Here is a 24,628-nt window from a genome sequence, read left to right as displayed (position 1 = left end):
CTAGCCATGGTTACTTTCAGCACACAGATAATGCTTGAAATATATTTCTTTATTCATTTGTAATAGATCAGAATATAATCTACTCTGTTTACACAAAGAGCAACCCTCTACTTCCATGTATTATGGACCCAGGTTTTCCCACAGCAAACTGAAGGTCTGAGTTTCCCTATTTCAATCAATATTATTCAGGCTTTAGACACTGGTGTCTACTGTGGAACGTTGCTGCCCTTCTTTGAGAAAACTACTGAATGATTTGAGATAATGTGTGTAGAATGTAAAATGTTCTCTATCTTTGGAGAGATACTTAAGAAACTATGACAGTTGTTTCAATGGTGTGTGCAGAGCTGGGGGTGGGGACTGGTTGCATGGGGAAAAGAAGGGGGAGATTTGCATTTCACTTTCAGTGAGAAGAGTTGACATTGTCTCATTCCTTTGAATTTTGTGATATGTTTATATATTACCTATTTCAAAAATTATAGAAAAGGTAAATCTTTGAAGCATTTGCTGATTTATTATTGGCATTCCACTTCAGAACAAAGCCATCCTAGGATCAAGCTACTTGAGTCATAGCATCCTGGTTTTTAATGCCCATTTAGGGCACTCATCACAAATCAGCTGCTTGCAGTACAGGAGGCCAGGGTTCAATCCGTGGGTATGGAAGATCCCCTGGAGAAGGAAAAGGCAACCCACTCCAGTGTTCTTGCCTGGAGAATTCCATGGACAGCTAGGCTACAGTCCATGGGGTCACGAAGAGTTGGACACAACTAAGAGATTAACACATGCACTCATCAAAAATCAGGGTGGGTAGAAATGGATTATTTACAGAAGTTCCAGTGTGAAAGGCAAAAAGCAGTGTATCATTCTGCCCCAACTCCAGTTCTTTTTTTTATGATTTATAAAAAACCCATTTTACTTCCAATAAATGCTTTTATTTTCCAGAGGTTTTAACTTCTAATACATTTAAGGATAGTCTTATTATGGATAAAGATAATGAAAATTTATCAATGTAAAATGACATCCTTTAGAATTTTCATGTCTTTAGAATTTACCAGGACTACTCATGCTCTTGCCAGTGTATTTTTCTTGACATCATATTTATTCTCTCTTGATCATCTTTTTCTGAATCTATGAAGGCATCTAGAATATACCACCATGGCATAAATATTATTTTGAGCTGAAGATGTCTAAGAAACAACAGAGGTTAAAAAAAAAAACACTTCATCTGAACCGCCTCCCATCCCCACTCTCTGCCTAAAAGCAGACACTTCAAAAAGAATTCAAGTGCCTCAAATCCTTTTTAAGGAAGATTTTCAGATGAGAAATTGCATTAAACAGGCATTGTCACAGGATTATCATAACTCCCATCTATTTTCCTAAAGGTCCATTTTGTCTTCCCTAAAAGTCATTTGTATGACTGTTAAGTATCCTTTCCCCCTCCTCTTCCCCTATTAAGATGGTATATAAACTAAATTCTAGCCATTTCTTTTTTTTTTTTAATTTCAAGTTTATATTTTTTTATTTTATTTTTTAACTTTACAATATTGTATTGGTTTTACCATATATCAACATGAATCCACCACAGGTATACACGTGTTCCCCATCCTGAACCCTCCTCCCTCCTCCCTCCCTGTACCATCCCTCTGGGTTGTCCCAGTGCACCAACTCCAGTTCTTGTGAAGCGGTGTCTAAACAATCTGCTCCAGCCCTTAGGTAAGCCCGAAAGGGTACTTATGTTCTCCAATTCTGATGGCCAGGTACCTTCCAGCAGGTCACTGAGGACTAGCTGCTTCTAGTAGGCAGCTCCTGCAAGGAGAATAGCTCAGCATAAACCACACCATTGTGCTTCTGTTTTTTTCCCCCTCTTTGGTCAGTTTCTTCAGTCTGCAGATAATAGTAAAGGAACATATTTAACAGATTACATAATTCAGGAAATGGGGAAGGGATACGGATTATGCAGCTAGTTCCTTGCCATAACTCGGGCACTTAGGTAATCTTGGGTGAAAGGTATCAAGGAGCTGAGGTGGAAGGGTCAAAGGAACAGACCTGGTCATGGGGCAGACTCCGGAGGCTCAGGCTGTAGAAAGAAGTTTCTGGCTTAATCCCAGGGTAAATTAAGGCCTGTGATCAATGAAATTACCAAGACAGTACCTGTCATCATGGAGAGGTATTTCTCCAAGTGGCAGGATACTCAAGGGAACAATTTCATCTGAGCAGACAGACACCATCTTCCTGACAAAAGTCTGGGATCTGCCAGTGCATTCTGCCACTGCCTCCTTGACTTGTGTACGGCTGCTAGCATAACTGACGCCATCTTTGACCCTTACAGTTTCTCCTGTCCTTTGGCTGACCCTACCCAGGACTGTGCTGTGCATGAATCACTCTTCTGTCATCAAGGGCTTTGTAGTTAACAGATATTGCTTAATAATGATTAGGACTGAGTAGCCACTGTGCTCAGTTAGTCCCCAAACAGTGATAAAGACCTTTGGTGACATATTCCTGGAGCCCATGTGACTTGTTACCCAGCATAGGAATGCGTGTCCCATTTCCAAACTCCTACCCCCACACCTTTCAGTCTTTTTGCAGTCCTTGCATCTCCATTGGACTGCAAGGGGATCCAACCAGTCCATCCTAAAGGAAATCAGTCCTGTATATTCATTGGAAGGCTGATGCTGAAGCTGAAGCTCCAGTACTTTGGCCACCTGATGTGAAGAACTGACTCATTGGAAAAGACCCTAATGCTGGGAAAGATTGAGGATGAGAGGAGAAGGTGGTGACAGGGGATAAGATAGTTGGATGGTGTCACTGACGTGATGGACATGAATTTGAGTAGGCTCTGGGAGTTGGTGATAGACAGGGAAGCCTGGTGTGCTGCAGTCCATGCGGTTGCAAGAAGTCAGACACAACTCAGCAACTGAACTGAACTGAACTGAACCCCTACACCCCAGGTCAACTATAAAGTTGTCCCAGTGGTGCTTTGGCAGCACAGAGTGTAGCTGCAAGTGATTCTAGATCATTGCCTACCTGATCCCACCTGTGAGTAGGTTACCCTGCAACAAACTGATCCGTGGATTATATGGAGCTGCTGCTGCTAAGTTACTTCAGCCGTGTCCGACTCTGTGCGACCCCATAGATGGCAGCCCACCTCAATTTTCAGTCTCCAGATGCTGTATCAGTTTGGTGGGCACTTTTGTTCCCTCTGTCCTCCAACAACTGGGAACAGAGCCCATCAAAGTTTGGTCCAGGAGGTTGGCTTTTATTCACCAATTTCACATCATAAATCAGCACGCGCACACATATTATATGTGGACTTACCCATTATTGAAACTAAATTTTAAAGAAATAGTTTGTAGTAAGTTGTGATGCACTCTTTCTTTTTTTTTTAAATGCTGGTCACAACCAATCAAATTGATTTCATAACCCACCAACGGGTTCCAACCAGTAGTTTGGAAAATACCACCCTAACCATATAAGCTAATCAGTTCTGGGTCTCTCTGTTCTCAAGGGTGGGGAGCCACACAAGATCCCAAGAGTCTCTTACACAACCTATTATCTCAGCATATCTATCCATTCCCCACTATTTGCATATACAAACTTCAGAGTGCACTTATGTAAATGCACACTTTGTCCTCCTTGACCTAACCTCAAATAGTCTCACTTTCCTGACAGTGGAGCCACAGTGCTGAGTTCACCTCTTTATTCCTTGCTTCTGTCCTTTGAACCCAGCACTCCGCCTTTTCCACTCAATCCCCATGGGAGGTCCCAGAAGGTTAAATATTTGAGTCACACAATGTCAAGGATGAAAGAGACCTTAAGAATCATGTAATACAACCACCTCTTTGATGTGTCTTGGTAGTCTCCGGTCTCTGCTTGCATTCCTCTAAGGACAGCAAGCTCACTACTGCCAGGAACAGCCCCTTCCCTCCTCGGACAATATTAGTTAAACCAAAATCTGTTTACCTATGCTTCCATTTATTACTTTTTGTGTCAAAATTAGACTTCTTGGAACAGTGCCTGGCACAGAATGATAAATATTTGTTACTAGTATGAAAAACCTAGACAGTATGCTAAAAAGGAAAGACATCACTTTGTCGACAAATGTCCGTATAGTCAAGGCTATGGTCTTTCCAGTAGTCATGTACGGTTGTGAGAGCTGGACCATAAAGAAGGCAGAGCACTGAAGAATTGATGCTTTCGAACTATGGTGCTGGAGAAGAGTCTTGAGAGTCCCTTGGACTGCAAGGAGATCAAGCCAGTCCTTCTCAAAGGAAATCAACACTGAACACTCTTTGGAAGGACTGATGCTGAAGCTGATGCTCCAATACTTTGGTCACCTGATGCAAACAGCCGACTCATTGGAAAAGACCCTGATGCTGGGAAAAATTGAAGGCAGAAGGAGAAGAGGGTGACAGAAGTTGAGATGGCTGGATGGCATCACTGATACAATGGACATGAACTTGGGCAAACTCTGGGAGATGGTGAGGGACAGAGAAACCTGGTGTGTGGCAGTCCACGGGGTTGTGAAGAGTCAGACCTCACTAGACGACTGAACAACAGTGTAACTAGCAGTGGTCGTGTTAGTGCTATAAATAGTAATAACTAATTTCTAAACCTTTTCTTACACAACGGCTCTTCACGTGTTCAAAGGAAGGCATTGTGTTTCCCGAGTCTTGTCTTTTTTCTGCTAAACACCCACAATTCCGTCAGTCCTTGCTGTAGTGTGCTTTCCTGTCCTTTCCCATCCAGTTCACTGTCCTCCCGATGCAGGTGGGTCTCTGACAGGTTGATGAAGTGAAGTGAAGTCGCTCAGTCAAGTCCGACTCTTTGCGACCCCATGGACTGTAGCCCACCAGGCTCCTCCGTCCCTGGGATTCTCCAGGCAAGAACACTGGAGTGGGTTGCCATTTCCTTCTGCAGGGGATCTTCCCAACCCAGGGATCGAACCCAGGTCTCCTGCATTGCAAGCAGACACTTTAACCTCTGAGCCAGGTTGATACTTCCTCTGAAAACACCAGCCTTCAGAATTGGCCCCAGGCTTCCCCGGTGGCTAAGAATCTGCCTGCCAGTGCAGGAGACACGCAGGAGATGTGGAGGAGTCCGATGGGCTGCAGTCCATGGATGGAGGAGTCTGGTGGGCTACAGTCCATGGGGTCGCAGAGTTGGACACGACTGCACACGCAGGCACTCCCCGTGTGGGGCACCAGGGCAGAGAACAGAGACTTGCACCTCCTGTGACCTGAGAGTTTGGTGGCTAATTATGCTGCCCAGGATTAATTAATAGCCCACATCAGAGCAGAGAGAGCCCTGCACCCACAAATAATGGAAGAATGGGAGAGATGGCATCCCCCACTCCAGAGCACATTCCCCTGGGGGAAATGTACCAGCTGCTCTCCTGGAAGGAATGAGGCCTGCAGGCATGTAGTGAGCCCACCCAGGAAGAATTAAACATCCCATGGCCGCCCCAGGGAGTCTCAGTGTGGCCGAGTGGTGGGGCTGTGATGATCTTGGGAGGAAGCACTTACCCTGCTCCAGCCAGTTATCACCATGCAGGAATGTAGGCCCTTGTGTTTCAAGATCATCCACCTTTTCTAAAAAGCCAGCAATATGAAGCTTTAAAATAGAATCATCCCACTTGAAAAAGTCAGCTAGTTCCAATTTTTTCCCCCCAAATATGGTGTGAGGCAAAAATGTCCAGGCTAGACCAAATGGTGTGACCTCAGCTCTCCTGTTAGACTTCAGTTCTCTATCTGCAGAGCAGAGGGCCTTGGAGGGTGAGGCTGGGACTCAGTGGAGCCTGATGACTTCCAGGCTGGAGCCACCCTTCTCTTGCTTCAGTCTCTCCAGACAGTTTTCGAGCCACGTGGCAGCCAGGGCCAAACTTGGAAAAACAGCTCTGTTATCTGAGCAGCCCGAGGGAGCTTGCCTGAGTCTCACACGAGTGTTTTCTGGGCAGGTGGAGAGGGCAATTAAGCCTGCCATATGGGGTGGAGGAAGGTTTTAAATGGAATCCACCCCCTCCTCCTGCAAGAGGCGGAAACACTGCCACCTAGTCAACATCACCTGCTCCGTGGGGCTGGGAATCAGGCTTTCCTCGGCCCCTGGCTTCCTGAGTGACCTCATCTCTCCTTCCTTGTGACTGCAAAGTAATGAACATAAAAATGCTTTTGTGTGTTTTCAGATATAAAGCATGCAAGACAGGGCCAAAATGTAATCGGTTTTCCTAAAATTTTTTATTCATTATGGGATCCACAGAACTATAGATTTTTAGGGCAAAAGGGAGCCTTTCAACTGGTGAGCTGGCCAGATGGGATAAACTGAGGCAGAGCGTCATTTGCCTAAAGTCTTGCTGTTGGTTCACTAGTTCCTTTATTTCATGTCATCCTCCCTGTGATTTGAAAGAATGAACCCCAGTTTCCCCTCACCCGATCCCACCACTCACAGCTGGCCTGGTTAACTCACCTTTGCCATAGTATCATATCTTGTGCAGAGTATAAAATTTGGATAAAATATAAATAAATTTTAAGATATAATTTTATTTTAAAAAGTTAGTAAAATAATTAATAAAGCCTTTATTTATATGTAACACATGAAATAATGAGAGTCCTCAAAAGTTTTAAAAATTCTTCACCGATTGCATGATTTGAAACCTGGCAGGCCAAGTGAATGATAAACTGTTAATACTACTATACCATATGGAGCTACGACTTCAGTGAGTAAACAAAAACTACTGCCGGACACTGTCAGAATTGGTTTTAATTTGCATGAGCTTCAAAATGTGCAGGTTTCCAAAAGTCATGTTTCACATACAATGAAGTGCCTGGTACTCCATTGAACAGGTTTTATTGTTTTCCCGATTGATGAAGCCTGCTCTGATCTGAGAGCTCTTGGTGATGAGGGAGACATTGTTGGCTCCCTTCCCAACAGCTATTCTTGCTTTCTACCTTGGGAGCAGAATCCCACTTTTGCTTAGATATTGATCAACAATATGTTCAAAGAAGGTGGTACCAACCCTAAGAGATGAGTCATACTTGCTCTAGGCCAGACATGGTAATACCATCTCCCTTGCCAACGACTGATCCAGTTCTGCCCCTGAGGAGGAGTCAGCTGGAGACCTCTGGGAATGGTTTCCTCTGACAAAAACCAGACATACACCAAAAGAGCCATGTTTCTGTCCTGCCTTTGGACATTGTTATATAGACATGAGATGCTTGGAGATGTGGCAGCTATTTTGCAACCATGAGGGAAAGCAAAAGAGACTTGCAGAGAACTATATGCCAGGCTGAAACATGTGTTTTATGGTAAAAATAAAGGGACAGGTAAGAAAAGGGAATAGACACAGAAATGTGAGGCATATAGGGCCTTAGCACTATATGCCTCCCAGCAAGTCAGGACCAAAGCAGAGGTGACACTGGGCTCCCCCTCTTAGCCTTGGAAAGAAAGGAGCTCTTTTTCCAGCACCAGGGATATGAAAGAAACATATGTAATTGGAGTGGGAGAAAAGGGTTCTCAGAAGGTATGGGAGACCCAGAGTGTCCTGTGCACCCTGAGGGGAGTGTGTGGGACACTCCTGCATGTGTCACATGCAAGGGGGCTCCAGAGAGGACATGAGAGGGTCCTTGTGCCCCATACTTATGTATGGAGTTGTGTGACAGTGTGGAAAATCTTCTCCCCTGGAAATGAAGCTATTCATCAATTCACTCAGTCATTTTATTAATTTACAAAATGCTGACTTTGGGCCATACTCTGTATTGCTTCTTTGTGGGATGCAAAAAAGGAGAACATAGCCTTGCTGCCTTTTTGGCATTTGCTATCCTGCACAGAGAGACAGATTATGCTTGCAAATTCAGAACCAAAAATAGGAAAAATCAAATAGCAGGTGAAGAGCCCAGGCAACCAGGGCTTGAAGGTTGCCCTGAGGAATTGTCTCTGGGACCTTGGTAGTCAGGAAGGGCTTTGTGGTGGCAAGGACAAGAAGAGGAAGGAATCTGATGATGCAGGTTTGGGACCTGGAAGACAGGGAGAATGGAGATTCACAGAGTTTGGGGTGTCAGAAGGAGGCTTCATCTTATTTCTTGGCACCAGTGGGAGAAGTTTAAATTCTAGATCTTAATCTACATTCTAATTTGTGGTTTCATTCATGTCAATACATTTTCACTGAGCAGCTACTGTGTGCCAGCATGTGCTGGCAACTGGGGCCAAAGACAGGCAGATCCATCCAGGAGCTCTTTGCCTATGATGAGACAGTCAAAGACAGGGGTGAAGCGCTGTTCCAGGAGAGACACAGGATGCCACTAGGCCTGGCCAGAGAAGGGACACCAAGGAGGGCAGAGGGGATGGCAAGGTGGTTTTTCAGGGGCACAGATGGAAATTTGTCTTGGGGCTCCAGGGAATCTGCTAGGCTGGGGGTTGGGCTGCCAGTCTGCTGATGAACCCATCCCCCACTTTACAGTTCAGTCTCTAAGGCCAAGAGCTCACCCTGTCTCTTTGTGCGGATGGTACCCCTGGTCCATCTGATCGTTTTGGTCTCTTATCCCAGTTGTTGTTCAGTTGCTAAGTCGTGTCCGACTTTGCAGCCCCATAAACTGTAGCAAACCAGGCTTCCCTATCCTTCACTATCTCCCTGAGTTTGCTCAAATTCATGTCCATTGAGTCAGTGATACCATCCAACCATCTCATGCTCTGTTGTCCCCTTCTCTTGCCCTCAGTCTTTCCCAGCATCAGGGTCTTTTTCAATGAGTCAGTTCTTTGAATCGAGGGCCAAAATATTGGAGCTTCGACTTCAGCACCAGTCCTTCCAATGAATACTCAGGTTTGATTTCCTTTAGGATTGACTCGTTTGATCTTGCTGTCCAAGGGACTCTCAAGAGTCTTCTTGAACACCACAGTTTGAAAGCATCAATTCTTTGGTGCTCAGCCTCCTTTATGGTCCAACTCTCACATCCATATATGACTATTGGGAAAACCATAGCTTTGACTATATGGACCTTTGTCAGCAAAGTGATATCTCTGCTTTTAGGAAGGAGGTTGAACAAGGAAAGACTGCTTTGCCACATTGGGCAGATTCTCTTTGCCTTGAGTTATATGGATGTCTGTAAGTTGACACCTGTTGTGCTGGGATGAAGAAGTACAGTGCAGACCCACCCTGCACACATAGTTCTCTGTAGGCAGAGCTTGAAGACTGCTGGGAGGAGATGGGCAGCTGTGAGCTGCCTTGAGGACCTGCTTCCGGCTCACGGAGCGGGGACCATCAACACTAGCATTTCTACTGAAAGTGACTGCGTCTGAGGTCACCTGGTGGGAGACAGCACCAGGGGCCTTGGGAAGGAAACCCCTCGAGTGTGGTGCTCCATTGGCTCAGTGCAAAGATACGAGGCCATGTGGAGTGCCCAAGCTGGTGAGGCAGGAGCCCGGACCGGGGGGACACAGCTTCCCCTTTGGCCCTTGTTAGGGGTCTTTTCTGCTCAACAAGGCCTATTCCTGCCCAAGGTCACTGTGTTGGAGGGCCAGGAGAAATGGGGAGGTGGCAAAAGTAGTCCAGTGCCTTGGGATGCGGTATAAGACCAGATGGGGAGGTAATTTGAGGATGAAAAGGCAGCCGCTGGCCTCTGTTGGTTTGGGGGCATCTCCATCCACAGGAAGTATTTGTCCTTCCCAGGTTGGGTCCTTACTGGTCCATCCTCATTTCCACTCAACAAATACCTTCTGTGTAGGACCCACAGGGGCACAGAAGCAGTTTCTGTTTTAGGGAAGTCTGTCACCTATAATAGAGGGCCAATTTGGGTGAGACCCCAAATGTGCCAGAGCTTCAAAGCAGGGTGAGGTCACAGCTGGTAGGAGGGGAATGGAAACAAGCTCCAGTAGTTAGCTTTCCTGAGCCTCTGCCAGGAACCACGTGCTGCTCTGAGCACCTTGCACACCTGGCCTCCTTTCATCCTTGCTTCACTGAGGGATGGATCAGCGCTTGCTTTTATAGATTGGAAAACAGGCTCAGGAGACATGAAGTAACTTGCCCAGGGGCAAAGAGCTTCAAAGTGGCCAAGCAGAGATTAAGGTCAGAGGTCTCTGGCTCGAAAGTGCATAGTCATGTACATTTGCTTGGCTGCCAGATGAGACAGATGGGGTTTGAGATGAATCCAGAGGGGAAGGAACCTGTTAGATGGAAAGAGGAGGAAGGTAGTTCAGGCTGAAGTTACAGCCTGAAAAGAGGTGTGGAGGCAGCCTGGTACCAGTGATGTGTGGTTTGCTCAAAGGGAGTCTTTCAGGGCAAGAGAGGAAGGGAAGGTTTCTACTCATCATGGAGGGTATTGAGGGCCCGGGCCAGGGGCCAGAGGAATCCCTAGTGGAGGGAAGAGCCTCAGTGATGGAGAGAAGTAATGACAGAGAAGGCTGAGGACTTTTTGCCCCTCTTTGTTCCTCCTGTTCCTCCAACACAGTGACCTTGGGCAGGAATATGCCTGGCTGAGCAGAGAAGAGCCTTAACAAGGAAGGGTTGATAAGAACCTTGGTTGAGGAGGAAGGAGGGCAGCTGGGCATGTGGGCTGAGGGGAGGGGACAATGGAAGAGGTTGCTTCCGTTGTGTGGGCAGTGGAGCTTCTCGGACAAGAGAGCCCAGAGCACTGCTGTCTTGGGCTGGAGGTGCAGTGGGGAGACCCCAGGAAGGAGCCTAGCAGCACCCACCACCCTGGGGAGGAGAGCAAGAGGCCCGGCACGAGGCAGGTGAGCAGAGGGAGAAAGGGCTTGTGAATGGTCAAGGTGAGAAAGGACCCCCCTGTTGGCTGGGGTGGGGGCATGAGGAAGGGCCAGGGTCTGGTGACAGCCACAGTCAGTTCTCGAATATTCTGCCACAGCTCTGGCTGTGACATGCCATGAGTCTGTGAGTTCATGTATCTTGGTCAGGGCTGAAGTCACTCTTTGGGGAGCAGGTCCCTATGGGGTGATACCTGTGTTCACAGGTCCCATGAGGCATTTGACCCATGGTGCTGGCTCTGCCCTGGGGCAAGGTCTGTGCCCTGGACCCAGACGGAAGCAGCCATGCACACATGTCCCCATCTCTGGGGATCCCCGCCCTGCCAGACCTGTCAGCCAACCTTTTATCAGTCTGCTCATGGCTCTCCTCCATGCCTTTGCCCAAGTTCTTCCAATGAGCACACATCCCTTCTTCCAGACCTGGGGCAAGGTTTGCCCACTCCAAGCAGCTTGCCCACGGGGACCCAGCCCTTATTTTCTGCTCGGTGGTTCGGTGTCCACCTACATGCTCTTTCCTCAAACTTACACAGTCTCTAGGCTTTATTTTTGTGTATGTTCATTGTGTTCCCCAAAGAGATGATAAGATCATTGAGGGTAGGGATCACATCTTAGATCTTTTCTGTCTTCCTCATAATACCTAAACTTGACTCATGGAAGGCCCAGCACTCACGGAATGCCAGATGAATGGGAATTCCCTTCCACCCACATGTAGGTCCTACACCTCTAGGAATGTAACCCTAAAACATACCCAGAGGATGCAGTAAGATGCAGGTGGGGAGCAGGGCCAGGCAGGATCCGAGGCATGCCTCCATCATGATGTTTCTCTGGAATGATGCTCATCTGGGAGGGACCTTGTTGATGATCCAAACTTCTTCCTCCACTGACTGATAAACAGAAGTCTCAGGTGGATGCATAGCTGCCCCCAGGGGCAGAGAGCTGAGCTGAGACTCAAGGCACACCATGAAGACCAGCAACAACTCCCTCTGCTAGAACCCAATTTCCCAGGTCTCAGATCCTTGGCTTCTCGGCACCATCCCCATGCTTCTCTCTGACACAAACCTTTTACTTCTCTGGCCAGTTTTTCTCTGGCTAATCTTTAAATAACTAGAAGTCTAATGATTAGGATTGGGATGCAGTCCTTGGAGTTTTCTCTTTTCTCCCTCCATCCTCTCTCCGTAGGCAGACCCATCCCACATCCGGAATGGACGTCTGATTCCCACATGACTCTGGTTCAGAATTCTCTGCAGAGTTTTCGATCCATTCATCTGTTGCCCTTCTGGCATCTCCTGAGTATCCGAAGTGACACTTCTGAAGACTTCTGAAGTCGTCCCTCAGCATTCTTCCAAACCCTTCCTCCCTGCCCCATAGTCCCTACTCAGCATGTGAACCACTGTCTGGGCCAGTGCACAGGCCAGAAACGGAGACAGTTTTCCTCCCCTCTTGTGCATAATCTGTAGGTATGACTTCCTGAGCATCTCTACATCCCCACTACTGTCAGCCTGCTTCAGACTTCCTCCACCTCCCGCCCAAAGGCTGACAGCCTCCTGACTGGGCTCCCTATGGTCCCTAGTCCACTCAGCCATCAGTCCACTTTTAAAAACATTAGGTAGATTCTGTCACTTACCCATTTCGATCCTTCATTGGCTCCTGGACTCTCTTGGGATAAAGGCCCAGGTGTGACTGAGGCCTGTGAGGTTTGACTAGCCCCTCCTACCTCCCCTGCCTCTGTCTCCCTTCTCTCCGCATTGCAGTCACCCAGGCTTTTCCCAGGATCCTGCTAATCATAGAGTCTTGAAATGAGCCCAGGAAAGATCCCCTGGCCACACGTTTCCATATTCTTATCTTACATGCATTTGTAAAATGAATTCATGTTTCCCTCTCTAGCTGCCTAGAATCTAAGCTCCAGGAGGCCAGGGGCCTCCCAGGGCACACAGAAGTAGCTCAGGAAGCACATGTTGGCGCTTAGGTCTCTCAGGGATGATGTGCCTGGGTTCCGGTCACCGAGCTGTGGGCAGATGTGTGCCATCTTGTGCCGGGTAAGATGTGAGCACCTGGGCTGGCACTGGGGGCAGTGGGCTGGGGGGCAGGGGATGTAGAGAGGGCTTGGAGTACAAGATCCAGGGAGGTGATGGTCACTGGGAAAAAGGCATTCTGACTAAGGGACTTGGCTTTGAATTTGGGGAAGAATTGCTTTGTTTCCTGGCAATATGTGATGGGAGGAAGGAGAATCCTCTTGATCACAAGGTGGGCAGTTCTTGTTTTCTCTTTAAATCATTAGCACACACTGGAGACTCATGAGGTGATTTAGGGTCCAGAATTAATGGAACTCAGCAATGAATGATACATCGGGGCTGAGGAGATAAAGTTTTTAAGAAGAATTCTTGGGTCTGTCTACAACCACTGCTGCCATTTGCTGTAGGAATGCAAATGAATGTGGGAAAATCATATATTCAGTTCTCAGTTTCTTGAGTTTGAGGTCCCATAAAACATCACAGTGGAGATGCTGAGTCAATGAATCTTCATGGGATTTGAAGGTTGGAAGAGAGGACTGGCTGGGAATTGAAATGTGGGAGTTACCAATGCATAGATTTTAAATGAAGCCATGAGTTGGGGAGGAGGTATACATGAGATCACCTTAGGAGACAGGGAAAGAGACAGAGTGGTGTCCAGACCAGCCTCCTGAGAAGCCAGCAAAGGAAGCTGAAAAAGAACAGCTGGAGAGAAGAAACCAGGAAACTAGAAGCATGGGGGTCGTTTTCTGAGAAGAGGGGTAGCAGTCAGGGAAGGAACAAACTGGAATGAACAAAAGCAAGGCAGTGCTGTGTCTAGGGTTTTGAGGACAGGCCTTTGGGGCAGAAGAATCAGTATTAAAAACCGGGCCTCATCATCTGTATTCTGTGTGATCTTGGGCAGATTTCTAAACCTTTCTGTGGTTTATCAGAGTCTGTTTTCAGATATGTTACAGTATGAAAATGGACAAGGCTTAGAACGGAGAAAATCAGGAATTTGAAAATTCCTTTTTCTCAGGCTTTCTGTTTGAGTTATAACCAATTATAAACCCTCCAGTTATAAACAAGGTCCTTCTAGAATCAGAGAAATAAGAACAGGCTGGCCTGCCTCTGTCAACAGTGCCCTGAAGAGGGGCACACAGGTGCTCCCTAGAAAACAGAGTTTGCGATGACAAAGCTCCTCGGAGCTAAGCCTGATCTAGGCCTGTCTGTCCTGGGAGCTGGAACTCACCACCGATCAGCCCAGCAGGCCCCCTGCATCAGCGCCCTGGGACAGGAGGGACCCCACCCACTCCCAGGCCACTCGCACAGCCCTCAACCCGGGTGATGCTCATCAAAGGCAAACAGGGAGCCAGCCAAGCAGACACACTCGTGTATCATCATTATTACCAAAGCTATTAACACTGAGCACGGTGTGTGTGTGGGTGGCTGACGGCCCAGCCCCACAACAAGCTGGTGATGCCAGACTCCAGCCATCCCCTGTCCCACAGCCAAAGGCCCAGAGGCCCCCTCCTGGATCAGCAGCGTGGATCAAAGACGTTGACAGCCGGTAAGCTGCCCTGATTCGGTGGTAGACAGGCTCTCGTCCCCCTCTGGCTCCGTGGTCTGGGAGACACCCTCCTGGCTGGAGGTCTGCTCTGAACACAGGCCAGGGAGGCATGTGGGGTCAGGCCATGATGGCTGGGGCTGCGGGAGCCAGGAGCCTCCCAGCATGGCCTTACACATGTGAGATTCCCAGGAAAGACCAGGAGACTTTGGTTATACCCTTTAGATTTGAAGGATAGATCATAACTCTCCAAGGATGCAAAAAGGATCAAATAAGAGAAAGCTTAGCCACATAGCACAATTCTGTGTGTGCCCCCAGCCCCACCCCACAGTGGGCAGAGTATTCTCACCACCACTTCTCTCCCCCAGGGCATTCCCCGACCCGTGCTCCGGGGACCTTGGCTCTAGGAGCTCCAGAGAAGAGCTTCTCCTGTGTTCTAGTGCCTACTGGCTATGTTGGCCAGCCTGTCTCCACAGAAAGCCCCTTCCCAGAAAGCCCAGAGGTGTGGGCCCTGGGTTTTAGTTGGTATCTGCTAGTGCGAGGTCCATGCCGAGTCTCTCTGCCTTGAACTTGGCCATTCCTGGGCTGTGGTAGACAGGGCAAGTGCCCTGGGTTCTACCCTGAGTAGCTGAGCAACTGGGCAAATTCCTAATCCTCTTTGGGTTTTCATTTCTTATTGGTAAAACTGGCCTAAAATTTCCATTGCTGCAAGTGTTCTGGGGTGACTCAGCCCTGCAAGATGAGTGGGAAAGAGCCCTGGACTTGAAACAGGGCCTACAAGCCCTAGCTCACAGTCACAGCCCGGCCCTGCTGCTTTCTTTGCCTCACTCTTCTCCACTGTATGGTGGGGGTGGAGGGGACTGACGAGATGGCTGCTAAGGCTTAGGTGCCCTCTGACCAGTTCTGACCTAATCCCTGCTGCTTTCCTGCCTCTGGGTGGGATCCTCCCTGGCAGGGGAAAGTACGTCACCAGCAGAGATGGAGCAGGGCATCCTTCTTTGGTCTGCTGGTCCTCCTGAGATGGAGCCACGGAGGACAGCACCTCCCCTACAGGTTAGTGGGTGCCCCAGGTCTGGGCTGTGAGGCAGGCAGTCTGGGTGGTCTGCTCAGACTCAGTGCCCAGGAGGGAATGGTCACGTTGCCAGACTCTCCTGCCAAACTGGGTGCATGAGCCAGAGGCTGCCCTCCACCAACGCACCAGCAAGAATCTTCCTGGGTTTCAATGGGCTCATCTCTCAGTCATGCCAAGGAGAAACTAACAGACATGGAGGTAGAAGCCTTCGGTCAGAACCTCCTGTTTACAACTTACTGGTTGGGTGACTTTAGTCGTGGCTTTTAACCCCCATGGATATAACTGGTATTAAACGAGATAACATTCATTTACGAGTTGGATTAGAAAGATTCCTGGGACCTAGTAGGTGCTTAGCAAATGCTGTTCAAGTCTTCACCTGGGTGTAGGTGCATACGGTGTATAGATGGGGAAAGGCATTGACGATCCCCCATGCCCAGCCCTGCTTGGTGTGGCAAAGGTGGAGGGGAAGGCGGGGAAGAGGTTGGGAGCAGTCCTGGCTGATCATTTCAGGCTGCAGATTGCCCCATCGGCTCCCTCAGTGTTGTGCAAGTACTACCATCTTCCATGTGCTGGGAGGCGTAGAGGTTGGGAAGCACTGGAGGATCTGGGGGGCTCAGCGTCTGGAGATGGTGGATGAGAGAGGGGAGAGAGGAACAACAAGTGTGTGACTTGAGGATGTCAGAGTTCATGCTGGGGATGCCTCATGCTCCCCATCTGTAAATACTAGTCAGAAGACGCCCTTCTCTGTGCAAAGGGCTGTGTGGAAGCAGGTACTCTGTATGCCTGAAGGAGGCAGCTCATCTCACCATTTCCCCAGTTGCCATGCTCCTCTTCTTTCTATTGCATGTAAGAATGGAATTCATGCCATCAATTTCACAGATCAGGAACCAGGAAGAGGAAAGGCCTGCTGGTGAACTGTAACCCACACAGCCTGGAACTCGACTGGGCATCTCCAGACACCAGGATCTGGCCCTGTCCCATCTACTCCCTGACCTCAGGGGGAAATCCCAGAGTTTTTATCCAGTATGTTCACGTGGGTTTCCTCTCTGGAGAGGCTGCCAGGTCAGTCTGACTTTGTCAGCATCCATAGCTTGTTCTGGCACCAAGCCGCATCCCCTGGACCTTTGGTCCATCCAGAACAGCAGAGATGAAGCTTCTTCATCCCTCAGTGCTGGGCACTAGGCAGGCCTGGCTCCACTAGACTACATCACTGAACTTGATGCCCAAGTTCCTGTTTAATTTAGAATGTCCGAGGGTAAAGCCAAGGCCAGGGTATTTTTCTTTCTTTTTTTGGCTGCTCAGCATGCGGGATCTTAGTTCCCTGTCTGGGGTTGGAACCCACTCTCCCTGCATTGGAAGCATGGGATCTTAACCACTGGCCAACCAGGGAAGTCCCCCACAGGTATTTTTCTTAGAAAGCTCTCCAGGTGATTCCTTTGTGCAGCCAGGCTTAAGAACCACAAGGTGGGAGAATAATGGTATGACCTGGGGGAAGACAGTGGGCTGAGTGCCTCAATATTGCTTCTCCATTATTTTTCCCATCCTGCTACACGGTATTGGAACATCATGCCTCTCTCTCCTCAGTGTTCTATTCTAAAACAGAATGTGTGTTCCCTTCATCTTTTCTATTCTGCAGTATTGAGCTGATCTTTTTATAGCAGTCTTGGTTTCTTTCCTTTTTATTATTTCGTTCATTCATGTATTTGACCAACATTGAATGAATACCTGCTACAACAGGCAATGTGCCAGCAGCCAGGGACATAGCAAAGGACAAAGAGGTCAGGTCTCATGAAGTGAAGTGTGCATTCTACTGGGATTTATCCTTTTGTTCTTTCTCTTTTTATTAATAAGGCTGTGATACTTGAAAATCATATTTTTTTCCTAGACCTCCATTGCTGGGCCCTTTTTCATTTTGTCTCTTTACTGATTCACTTCTTAACTGAACTTTTATCTTTAGTATATTGACTGTAAGAAAATCCTCTGCCCCAGGCAAACTAAATCTGCTCAGTCACTCACACTGGACAGTGTTTTACTGGTGTGTGTGTACACATAGGCTTGTGTTTTGTATCCACAGGAACATGCATCTGGGTAACATTCAGGTCTGGAGATGCCTAATCCAAGCCTCCTTTTACTTCTGTGACCAAGAAGGGCTAGGAGAACATAGGTTTGGTTAGACCAGTTGTCGCTTTGCCCTTGGAGAATATCCAACCAATGAATGAAGATTTGTTGAGGGCCTTGTACATGCAAGACATCGAGCTAGGTGCTCTGTGGGGAGGGGTTCCAGGAATGCTAAGATGGCAGGAAGAGAAAGCCCCAACCTCTCCCTCAGGAAACCCACCAGGATCATGGGACTATTTCCATGCAGGACTGAGTGACACAAGGCTGTCATGGTGAAGGCCAGTAGGTGCTTCAGAAAAGCCAGAACTTGGGGCAGACACTCCCCAGGGCCTGACATCATCTGTGCAGATTATTCTGAAATGGACACTCCTGGTTCCACCCCTCCCACAGTTCTGGCATGTACCCTTCCTCTTCCAGCTATGGACCTTCTTTAGAACAGGCCCCAATGGGTACTTGTCCTAAATAACAGGCACACACTTCCACCTCATTGCCAGAGTGCACCTAGGAGCCAAAGACTAGATTTTCCTTTGTTGAAAGAAGAGAATAATTTTATTTACTCCTTGCTCACAACCATCTAAAAGCTTGGTTTGTACTTTCTTCCCAAGGCCCAGATCTAATCACAAGTATGGCAGGCTTCCCAGGTGGCACCAGTGGTAAAGAACCCACCTGCCAATGTAGGAGAGGTAACAGACTTGGGTTCCATCCCAGGGCCGGGAAGATCCTCTGGAGAAGACAATGGCAACCCAGTACAGGATTCTTGCCTGGAGAATCCCACAGTCAGAGGAGCCTGGCAGGCTACAGTCCATGGGGTCCTAGAGTTGCACATGACTGAGTGACTGACTCTTTCACTTTCCACTATGGCTTCTAGCTCCTGGCACATAGGAATTTGGGGTAGCTGTATCCTTCCCCAGAGGGAAAAACAAATCAGCTTTCTTTTTTGTGAAGTCTAGGGATTTCTTTGTGGATACGATCAACTACTCTCTGAGGTAGTGGTTTTCTTTCTTTTTTACTGTGATCCATGTTTAGAAAAGGAGAAGGCAATGGCACCCCACTCCAGTACTCTTGGCTGGAAAATCCCATGGAACAGAGGAGCCTGGTGGGCTGCAGTCCATGGGGTCGCTAAGAGTTGGACACGACTGAGTGACTTCACTTTCACTTTTCACTTTCATGTTGGAGAAAGAAATGGCAACCCACTCCAGTGTTCTTGCCTGGAGAATCCCAGGGACGGGGGAGCCTGGTGGTCTGCTGTCTATGGGGTCGCACAGAGTCGGACACAACTGAAGCGACTTAGCAGCAGCAGCAGCATGTTTAGAAATGCATATTGTAATATTGTATCACCAGGTTTACTTGAAATTAAAGTTTCTTAGAACATTACTTATCCTTACTATATACAATGCACTCCATTACATTATATGCTTTTCAGTTTTTTTTAATGGGATTGTCATCCACCAAATAAAATTCATGGGGTAATAATAGATTGTAACCCTCCAGTTTGAAAAATACTCTTCTAAGGCCAGTGCCCCTTTAATCCACCCAGGCCCTGTGGCCGAGGCTTGGTCTAGCGCCCCCTTGTGGATTCTTGGACAACAGCAAAGTGAAAGTGAAAGTTGCTCAGTCCTGTCAGACTCTTTTTGGCCCATGGACTCTCAGTCCACGGAATTCTCCAGGCCAGAATACTGGAGTGGGTATCCTTTCTCTTCTCCAAGGGATCTTCCCAACCTACGGATCGAACCCAGGCCTAATGCATTACAGGTGGATTCTTTACCAACTGAGCCACAAGGGAAGCCCTTAGCTTTTTCAGCACCAAGAACTAACAGCAAGCACATAGCTTTTTCAGTCACCAAAATGCCTTCTGACCAAGGCATGGGCTGCCATCCCTGAAAGATTTGAATTCCTAGGGCTGTACCTTTCCCTAAAGGAACATCTACTGAATGTTGCTAAAATCTGAAATGAAGCACCTTTTCCAATCTCTAGGACATGTCCTCATAGGATATTTTAGTAGCAAAAATCAGAGAACAAGTTTATAAGTTTGGCAAGTCCTTTTCCCCTTGTTTTCACAGCTGCTAACAGGTCACAGTCCATGCTAAGAGTCGGACACAACTGAGCGACTTCACTTTCACTTTTCACTTTCATGCATTGGAGAAGGAAATGGCAACCCACTCCAGTGTTCTTGCCAGAATCCCAGGTATGGGGGAGCCTGGTGGGCTGCTGTCTATGGGGTCGCCCAGAGTCGGACACGACTGAAGTGACTTAGCAGCAGCAACAGATCACAAAGGTCATTGGTGCTAATTAGACTACGGCGTGTGAAGAGCACACCACAGAGGGGGACAGGGTGCCCAAGAAACGTTATTCCCCTAACACCACACAGCTGATGAGAATTCCTTGACACACTGACAGGACTCAGAGAGTTTTTTTTTAATCTAAGAGGTAATTCAGTATACAAAAATGCTTCACAAAGGTTCAAGATGGTTTTAAATCACTTCTCAGTTTTTCTAAATGGAAAAGGGGTGAGAGATTGGTACATATGTCACTCCAGTTGGGCCATAATGGTCATGCAGAGAAGCAGTAAGAGATGGAAGGGGGTACATGGACTCCGGGCTATTTCTGTCCATTTCTCATCATGCTTGCCACCCCACCTGCAACTGACCTAAGCATGAGTGAGGACCTGAACACTCATGAAGTCCAAGGAGGTTCAGGGATGCTCCTCAAAGCTGATGGTGGCCTGGAGCTGACTCCTGGACTCCTAACATCGTCATAGAATGGGAGCTTTGTGTCTCTCATTGAGCTTATGGGCAGATTGGTGAAAACAACAAGTGTCACGGACTTCCCTGGGCAGTCCAGTGGTTAAGACTCCATGCTTCCACTGCAGAGAACATGGGTTTGATCCCTGGTCAGGGAACCAAGATGCCCCATGCTGGGCGATGAGGCCAAAAACTAAAAATAAGTTAATAAAACAGAGAACAAAGATCAGATGCTCAGAAGTATCTATGCTCAAATGACCCCTGCAGACTCATCTTGGGTTTACTACTTCTTCCTTCTCTGCCTTGTGTGCCACCCTCTGCCAGGCTCCAGGACCAGTGGACGGCCAGCTGGTCAAGTTGAATCATTGCCTCCACACCCCTGGTGTGACCTGAGACCTTTGTGTCGCCCTGAGGCTGAGCCTTGGGCATGGCTAAACCTGTGGTCACCCACAAGCCACATTATTCTGAGCAGGTGAGGAAGGAAGACATGTTAATGTCTGGAAGTCAGAAACAAAGGGGCCACCCACTAGGTCTTCACTTTATACTTAAGACAACCCAACTATGATTTTATGCAATTGAGGAAAATGTCAGCAGATCAAGACTTGAGGCTGGATGATAGAAACCAGCTCCAGTCTCCTGGTTAGATCTCAGGAGCCAGGCTCTTGGCCTTGGTGCTGTTAGGGTGGCCATAATGCAAGGATGATTTAAATACATCTGTTTATTAACCATGGGCCACCATTCCTTGATACTTGCAGGAAAAAATTTCAGCTTCACCCTCAAGACTATTTTGTCACCCATGCTTTAAATTCCAGCTCCATCTGCTCAGCCTAGACCCAGCCCAGTATTCTGGCTTCATTTGCCCAAAGGAAGCTTCTGGTTCTATCCAATGAGCTCCATGGCTCATCTCTTGGCTTACATCTGTCAGTTCAACATGCAGCCAGTAAGTGCGTGGCATGCACTTCAGCCCCACACTCCCAACCACCCATGGCTCTGGGGGTGGGGGGTCTGAGAAAACCTCTCTGCACCAAGCAAACCAGGGAGCCCGTCGGTGCTCCTGGGACACTGTGGGAATGCATTGCACACTCAAAGACCTCACGTTTGGAGGTGGCCGTTTGCTTTACAAATGTTACAAGGTACTTTCAATCCTCTCATGGCTTTCATTTCCATAACTCACAGCAGAAAAACTGGGGCTAACCTAAAGGATGACCCCAAGCTCTGACCCAGGATTCTAGCCCAGCACCTTCCATTTCCAGTGCCCAGACACTAGCAATATCTGGGCCCTCCATCCTGGAAGGCCACTCGAAGGGGGCTATGTGGTCCTGGTCTTCTGGTGCCTTTGCCTAGAATGTGCCACCCATCTTTGACCCATCTACCTTGAGACGTCTTCTGCCTAAATGTTAATATTTATCATTTACAGCTGGCCACGGCCCCTCTCAAAGGTGAAGACAATAAAATTTATGACCGGCACTCTATCAGACAACAGAGGAGCATAAAAGCTGCAGGAAGAGTGAGAGCCTATTAGTCTGCAGACATCTGGAAGGTTCCGGCATGGGGCTGCTGCCCTGCGCTTTCCTCCTGGGGCTGCTACTGCTTCTGGGGCAAGGTAAGTCCTCTTTTTGCTCATCAGGCAACCAATGGCTTGGCCCTGCAGGTGTCCCACGTCGCTTTGCTCGGAGCTTGGGAGAGGACCAGGCAGATTGCAAAGCAGAGATTTGAGTGCCTACAGCTGTGGGGAAGAGGCGGGTCTTGGAACAGGTGAGAAGGTGCAGGCGGGCTGCAGCCCCATGGTGGGGAAGCAAGCAGTGGGGGTAGGGCCCCGGCTGCTCCTTCTCTGTGCTGTGTGGTCTTGGGCAAGTTCTACGTCCTCGGACCTTGATTCTTAACATGGAGATATTAATACCTCTGCTACCACTAATGGTAAGCCCATTTGTATGATCACATGGGCTTTGCTTGTATTTTTGGCTGAAAGGGGAGAGAGAGGCAGATTTGATGGCGCCATGCTTTTTAGGGATACTGGCCCTGATTGAAACGAGAGGTCGCCCAGCCAGGGCTCTGGACTCCTCAGAGCTAATGGTTAGAAGACTGGGCCTTTGCCCCTCTTCTGACCCCTGGCTCTTCCGTTCTCCCTTTGTCTAGAAAGGCAGAATCTCTTAAATCTGAAGTAGACCTTAAAGATGACTTTTTTACCCTCTCCAAATGAGTGGCCTGGGCCCAGAGTGGGAAAGCCCTGGAGCCCCCTGACGAAGAGGAGAAGATGGGGACAGAGGCCAGGGCCCACTGGCGTCCAAGCCCTGCTTCTGCTAATTACCTAGGACATGTCGCCTCTTTCTCAGTCTTTGGGGTGAGAGGTAGGTGTGGTGGTGGAAGATGGTACCTGCTCAGCTCCCTATATGGGAAGACTGCATTTTCCTGACTACTCCTGAGGCCTAGGAATCTTTATTGACCATTTGAATTCCTCTTTTGTGAAGTGCCTATTCTTGTGTGTTTCCCATCTTTTTCCCAAAGGTTTGTCCTTTTCCTACTTTATTTTGTTTTAGTTTTTAATATGTGCTGTGCACTTGCTGTTCGTTTGGTATAACCAAAAATATCTTCTGGGCACTTGTTTTACCAGTCTCTCTATAGAGACTTTAAGAGAGCAAAATTCTAAATTTAGAGGGAAGTAAATTCACCAGGAAACCCCAGAGGAAGACCACCCAAATGAGAACAATGGAGGCATTTATTCTGAAGTTCGGAGAAGGCAATGGCACCCCACTCCAGTACTCTTGCCTGGAAAATCCCGTGGACGGAGGAGCCTGATAGGCTGCAGTCCATGGGGTCACTAGGAGTCAGACATGACTGAGCAACTTCACTTTCATTTTTCACTTTCATGCACTGGAGAAGGAAATGGCAACCCACTCCAGTGTTCTTGCCTAGAGAATCCCAGGGACAGGGGAGCCTGATGGGCTGCCGTCTATGGGGTCACACACAGTCGGACACAACTGAAGCGACTTAGCATTCTGAGGTTGCTTCTCAGGTGGCACAATGGTAAAGAATCTGCCTGTCAATGCAGGAGACGCCGAGAGACGCGGGTTCCATCCCTAGGTTGGGAAGATTCCCTGGAGAACAAAATGGCAGCCCACTCCAGTATTCTTACCTGTAAAATCCCCTGGACAGAGAAGCCTGGCAGGATAAAGTCCGTGGGGTCTCAAAGAGGCAGGCACGACTAAGCACATCAGTGTGTTACTCCAAAGTTGCTATGGCCAGGAGGCAGCTGCTATCATTTGTGTTGGGCAGAGATGCCTTCAAGGCAGGCAGAGGAATGGGAAAGCTTGATGACCAAAAAGAAGGTTTCAGGGGTGCTCTGATTGGCGGCAGTTGCAGAGGGAAAGTAGCTGCAGGTGGCTAACTGGAAGGCAGGCCCTAGGAAACATACTCCGCTTCTCTGGTTCGTCCTGTGTTGGAAGTAGAGACAGAAGTAGGGTTGTAATGTAGACATGGACCAGGTCCTGACTGTTCTAGGCTGATTGCTGTGGGAGTGGTGGTGGGGCTTCCTTGCCTGTCTGCTGCAGATGTGTGGGTCAAAGTTGTATTGTCAACTATGGTCTGGCTATTGTCTGTTTGTATATTACCTGTCTATTTCTAAAGTTTTTTTAATCTTTTCTGGTTTGTGCTTTTTGTGTTGTCTTTAAGAACTTCTCTCTGGTCTCTGGGTCAAGAAGATATTATCCTATATATCCTTCTAAAATTTTATAAATTTGCTTTTTTCCATGGATCTTTTTAAAGACATCTGGGATTGATTTTTGTGACTAATGTAAGAGGAGAACCATCCCCCTCCTTTTTTTTTTTTTTTAAATCGCACAGATGTGTCCGACTGACTCTTTTTAACCCCATGGGCTGTACAGTTCATGGAATTCTCCAGGCCAGAATACTGGAGTGGGTAGCCATTCCCTTCTCCAGGGGATCTTCCTGACCCAGGAATTGAACTGGAGTCTCCTACATTGCAGGCGGATTCTTTACCAGCTGAGCTACCAGGGAAGCCCTAGTGGCTTTTTTTTCCCTCTCACACAATGTCTGATTGTCTCAACACCATTGAACAGTTGGTTCCTTCCTCACCTCTGTTCACATATAAAGGATTCACGAGTGCCTGCATCTGTTTGAAATCTGTTTTGCTTTATTGGCTGCTTTGTCTATTTTTGTGCCAGGAGCACATTATCTTAATTCTATAGGTTTATAGTAAGCTTTATTATTGGGAAAAACAAGTCTATTTTATCTTCTTCTTTAAAAGTGACTTGGCTTTGAACTTTCATATAAATTTTACTATTTGTCAATTTCTACCCCCAAAAAAACCTGTCAGACTTTTGATAGAAATTGCTTTTAATTCTACGAAACAAGTTTAGGGGAAAATAAGTATCTTTACAAT

The 24,628-nt window shown here is 47.8% G+C and overlaps 1 protein-coding gene and 1 long non-coding RNA gene across 4 annotated transcripts in view; one reads left to right on the top strand and one right to left on the bottom strand.

Annotated features, from left to right (window-relative positions):
• Window positions 1-14,156: 14,156 nt before the first annotated feature.
• PLB1 (phospholipase B1) overlaps window positions 14,157-24,628 on the top strand; it is a 132,466-nt gene continuing 121,994 nt past the window's right edge. Inside the window, exons 1-2 of one of the 3 annotated variants that reach the window (XM_025261323.2) lie at window positions 14,157-14,301; window positions 21,647-21,832. In XM_025261323.2, coding sequence (XP_025117108.1) covers window positions 21,778-21,832 — 55 coding nt within the window. In that variant the 5' untranslated portion in view covers window positions 14,157-14,301; window positions 21,647-21,777. The other 2 variants (XM_044926117.1, XM_044926118.1) reach the window with 2 other exon arrangements.
• On the bottom strand, window positions 15,752-24,587 carry LOC123328575. The gene is made up of 2 exons (XR_006543493.2): window positions 23,363-24,587; window positions 15,752-15,990 (listed from the first exon to the last, which is right to left on the bottom strand). It is a non-coding gene; the product is annotated as an uncharacterized LOC123328575 (long non-coding RNA).

Source organism: Bubalus bubalis, chromosome 12 (assembly GCF_019923935.1).
Source record: "Bubalus bubalis isolate 160015118507 breed Murrah chromosome 12, NDDB_SH_1, whole genome shotgun sequence".
Lineage (NCBI taxonomy): Eukaryota > Metazoa > Chordata > Mammalia > Artiodactyla > Bovidae > Bubalus > Bubalus bubalis.
This window is presented reverse-complemented; position numbering and strand designations above follow the sequence as displayed.